The following is a 4,827-nucleotide window of genomic DNA, read 5'->3' as shown; positions in this document are numbered from 1 at the left end:
TGAAACCCACAGTCCCACATAATAGTCAATATAACTGGATGATTTTGTGGATATTTTTTAACTGCACAAAGCATGATGTTTGAACATGCAAGATCAGCTCACTACTCGATAATATATTACAAGCTTTTGGTCGGCCCTAGCTACCAAACATTTTAATCCCTTCACCAACCTGTATGCTACTATGCTCTGATAAGCTAGTAAGAGTGCAAAATGGAGGGAAACACACCAAAGAAGTACATATACATACAGCCACTGCTGGTCAGACACAAGGTTCAAAAAATCATCGAAAACTGCTCGATATTCGCAAAAACCGATCAATTTGGTCTGCACCGAATTCTGAATTCAACCGGTTTTTTAATTTGAATTAAAAAATAAAAAAAATCACAAAAAATCTAAAAATACTAGAGGCAATTCTAATACCTTCTGTTAAAAAAATCAAAAAATAATATTATTTGCATCATATTTTATATGGAGAAAAATTGAAAAAGAAAATACTGAAATGGGCCAGTATGAACATGATGATTTGGCCGGCCCATCATGTTAAGGAAAAGCTTAACATGCACACATATTTTCTTGCGTAGAGCATATCTCACCTTTAAAATTTGTTTCACTTCATTTAGAGTTTTATTAATTTCTCCATAATTTTTTACAAAATTCACAAGCATAAAGTGAACATGTTAATAAATAGCACTGTAATTAACTTTTTAATGTCTACCATGATTTTTTTTCTACATAAAGCATAGTATAAGTAAACTAATAAAAGTGGTTTCACTAATTTTGCTGGTGTGATGAGTTAGTTATGAATTAATCTAGTTGCAATATATTTACACAATCCTGCATGTTACAATAACTATTTCATGAGTTCATGTATTTTTGAAAGACATAGGATCATGTAATAAGACTAAAAAATTTGGTTTCATGATTTTTGGATTAGCAAAGAATTAACTATGCATTTAACTATATTTAAAATATATATTTTCTCACAGAAAATATACAAATGTTCCATTAGTATAAATACTTTTGTAATGTAGATAATGTTACAAGGAAACCAAAAAAAATTGTTTCACTTGATTTGAAGCTCAGATGAATTAGTTATTGATTTTACAAAGTTTATATTTTTTGATTTTCTTGAACTTCAATGAAATTCGATAAAACTGAACAGTTTTTGATGGAATTCAAGTAGTTTTCGATCAGACGGGAATTATGGTTAGTTTTTGATGGAATTTGACTAGTTATCAAATGGCCGGTTCGTCCGAATTTTGCCTTTGATTTATAAATTTGATCGAGTGAATTTGTCCAAATTCTCGCCGAATTTCGATCGAATTTTCTGGTTTTCACGAATATCGGAAAATCGCTGGGGTGGTTTTCGGTCCGAAACGAATTTTTGAATCTTGGTCAGACATACCCTGCATTTTTGCAAGCTACAGCTTACAATTCCTCTAGGTCAGCAAAATCATTCTACTACCTCTACTGTCATTTTACTTAAGCAACTTCACCAATAGAGTTAATCTAAAACCCTTTGCTGGGAACTTCAGGTTGTCACTCATTGTTTCCTAATCGACTTGTCGGCGATAAGAACATCGCCGATCCATGAAACGATGTTGAATGCCAGGCTCTCCAACACCCTTGAGTAGCTCTCCAAGATTGCTTGCCCAACATCCTGCAAAACAGTCAGTTCATCTCATCTGATCAGAAACATAGTTGCAATGTACACATGGGATCAAGTACACACAGGGGCGGAACCAGCCTAGGCCAAGACCCAGGCTGGCCCATTCAAATTTAGCTTATATCTAAAAATTTCAACTGTTCTACAGTAATTTTAATGAAAATTTAGGCCTATTGACCCGGGCTGAAACCCAGCTTGCTATGGGTCTGGGTCCGCCCCTGAGTACACATAAGTCTGCGAAGAACACGTAACTTTGATAAAAAGAACATGGCATGGCAATGTGATATTGTATAATTACCATATTGTACTGAATCTTGCTGGTGTCCAAGGTGGTCTGCGACAAGCCGGGGAACCGGTGCTTGACGCAGAGCAGGAGGCTCTCGGCCCGGCTCGCCAGCGCCACGTTCTTGTCGTCGTCGTCTGCCACGAGTTCCTTGATCTTGCTCCAGGGGGCCTTGCTGTGGCTCGCGCTCGCCTTGCGTCGCCACACGTACATGGCCGCCTCCACCCGGTCGGCCATCGCCAGCGCGTCGTGCTCCGACGAGATGTCGAGCGTGTCCAGCAGGTAGTCCGGCGAGAACTTGTCCGCGCCCAGCATGGCGCGGTAGACCGAGTCTCCCACACTCGCCCTCCCGCTCTGCAACCCAGGAGTAGCCAAAGATTACAGCATGAGAGAGAAAGAGAGAGAGGGAGAGGTGGTGCTACTGTTCCATTGGGATGTCTTTGCACCTTCGGGAGCAAGGCCGTGAAGGACTCGGGCACCTCCATGTCGCTGAGGACGCCGCAGTTGATGGCGACGGCTGCCTTGTGGATCTGGTTGGCGCAGTCGCGCCTCTGCTGCATGTCCTTGCGCACCCTCTCGGAGAGGCCGGCGTCCGGGACGCAGGGCACCGGCAGCCACCACTTGTCCTCGTTCCGGTGAGTCGACCTCCGGAATGACGACGACATCGTTGACGAAGACGAGGTGACCGAGCCGAACGACCTCGTCCCAGCGTCCGCGTACCAGAACTCCGCCTTCTGGAAGCTGTCCAGTATGTCCTGCACAAATGCACATGCTTGAATCATTGGTGATTGAGATCAGTGCATTAATGCACTAGGGATTGAGATCTTACAATGAGCATGGCGTCGAGCTTCTCGAGTGCAGGGAGGTTGATGTAAATGTCCGATCTTGGTCTTGTCGCCATGATCTGCATGAATTGATCAATGGAGTGATCAGCCATAGATTTCTTTGAACTGGATCTTGCAAGAACGAAATAACCCATGGATGGATTGCAGTGCAGCACCTCAACTTTGGTCCCATCGGGCAGACTCTGCGTGGACGGGTAGAACTCGACGATGTAGTCGCAAACGGAGAGGAGGCAGTCCATCTCCCTCCTCCACATCGACTTCTTCCCCGCCGGCAGCGGCTCCAGCTTGTGGCAGCTCCCGAACACTGTCGCTGCGGGAACTCGAACGACCGATCAAGATGCGGCGAACACGAGATGTGTTCGGAATTGCTACTGGAGGTGAGGAATCTTGGCTCGTACCATAAAGGTTGGTGATGGCGTTGGAGATGGCCACGGCGGTGCAGATGCCCTTGCTGCCGCCGGACATGTCCTCCCCGAGCAGGAGCTTCGAGAACCTCTCCTTCACCAGCTCCAGCTCTGCGCGTTCCAGGTCGAGTTCGTGTTAATCAAGGACACGACACGGTGATCGGTCTGCATCTAGAACCGGCGTCGCGCCGCGGTACGTACCGTCGTCGGTGGAGCGCCGGTCGAGCACGTCGGCGCGGGGCTTCATGCTTAGCCGGCTGAGCGACGCGGCGGCGGACGCCGGGGACCGGCCGATCAGCTTGGCCACGGCGGCGGCCGGCTCGAACGGGCCGCTGTGGTCAACGCTGCTGCACTGTTCCGAGAAGGACGTTGACACGTCGGAGACGGTGCGGCTGAGGTTGCCCGCCGCGTCGACAAGGTTCCTTGTCGACGGCGAGCAGCACCCGCCGTGCTCCCCCGCCGCAGCCTCCGAGCTCTCGTCGGACACGGAGATCGACGAGCTGCCGCTGTCCATGGCGGTTCTCGGCTCGCTTCTCTTCACGCCTTCGCCGTCGCGTCCCTTTCGGTTCAGTTCAGCACTGCACAAAACAATGCAACACGAGAGGGGTTTATAAAGGCCTCGCTCAACTGTTGCAATGGGCACGACAAATCCATCGAAATGGGAGAAGCCGGTGCACAAAACCAGAGATAATTCGCAGGTTTAAATTTGAACTTCTTTGTCTCGTACTAGTCTAATTAGTGACATTTTTCAAAGTTTTTGTGCTTGCGACAACGTTGTTTAAACATGAGTTTTGCTGCTTTTGAGGTGATTGTGAGGTGACTTCATACTAAATCATGACTATACCATCTCATGCAGATAAAGATGCAGAGCATTGAAAGGACGAGAAAAAAAAAAAGGAATGCCTAAAGATTCAGATTCTTTTACTTTTGAACCTTCTTTAGATGCAGACTCTAAAAAAATCGAATACTGCAATGGCGCATGCCATTCTTCTCATCATCTCCGAGATGCAAAATTGCAAACATGAAAAGAAACAAACACGCCTTTTGTACTGCAAATTCTCGGCTGCTGTAAAGAGGGAATGAAAGGAGGCTAAAGATGGCAAGGAAAAGATTGGCCCCTCTCTCACCTTTCCTGACGCCGATTTGATTCTCCTTGCCATACATTGGAGGCTCTTCAGATTTCTTCAGAAAATCTGTCCCTTGAAATGCTCCAGCGTCAACTTTCTCTCTGCTCTGAAGCTTGAAAGGTTCCTCTAACTTTGGCACCAAGCTGCAGCTTTTCTTCGTCCTTCAGAAAAGAAGATGATGCAATGAGAAGTAAAAGGATGTGCTGTTTTGCATCTGGTTTGGTTTTGTTATCCTTGCTATGGATATGTTCATGTCGTAGGAGACATTAGTGATTTCTTTTTATTTTATCAGGTGTGGAATGGAAGTGTATGTCTAAAAGAATTGTGGCAAGATTACGCTGGCTTCAGGAACATGCATGGACATATAGTGTGTGATATGAGCGAGTCAACCCTGATATTAGTGGTTGGATGGAGTACTAATCTTTTGGATCTATAAACGGTTTGGCAATTAATTGGAAAACAGCATATCTTGGTCTCGCTAATAAATGGACCCATGGCCCAC

General features: G+C 45.7%; 1 protein-coding gene across 1 annotated transcript; it reads right to left on the bottom strand.

Moving 5' to 3' along the window:
* Nucleotides 1–1,386: 1,386 nt before the first annotated feature.
* LOC133903560 (rop guanine nucleotide exchange factor 3-like) lies at nt 1,387–4,613 on the bottom strand. The gene is made up of 8 exons (XM_062344980.1): nt 4,326–4,613; nt 3,400–3,776; nt 3,193–3,309; nt 2,950–3,104; nt 2,779–2,853; nt 2,396–2,704; nt 1,965–2,303; nt 1,387–1,660 (listed from the first exon to the last, which is right to left on the bottom strand). The coding sequence occupies exons 2-8, from the start codon at nt 3,710–3,712 to the stop codon at nt 1,544–1,546; spliced, it is 1,425 nt and encodes a 474-aa protein (XP_062200964.1). The 5' UTR covers nt 3,713–3,776; nt 4,326–4,613; the 3' UTR covers nt 1,387–1,543.
* Between the last annotated feature and the right edge of the window lie 214 nt (nt 4,614–4,827).

This window comes from Phragmites australis, chromosome 21, assembly GCF_958298935.1.
Source record: "Phragmites australis chromosome 21, lpPhrAust1.1, whole genome shotgun sequence".
In the NCBI taxonomy this organism is placed as follows: Eukaryota; Viridiplantae; Streptophyta; class Magnoliopsida; order Poales; family Poaceae; genus Phragmites; species Phragmites australis.
The sequence above is the reverse complement of the archived record's forward strand: the minus strand, read 5'-3'. Positions and strand labels throughout refer to the sequence as shown.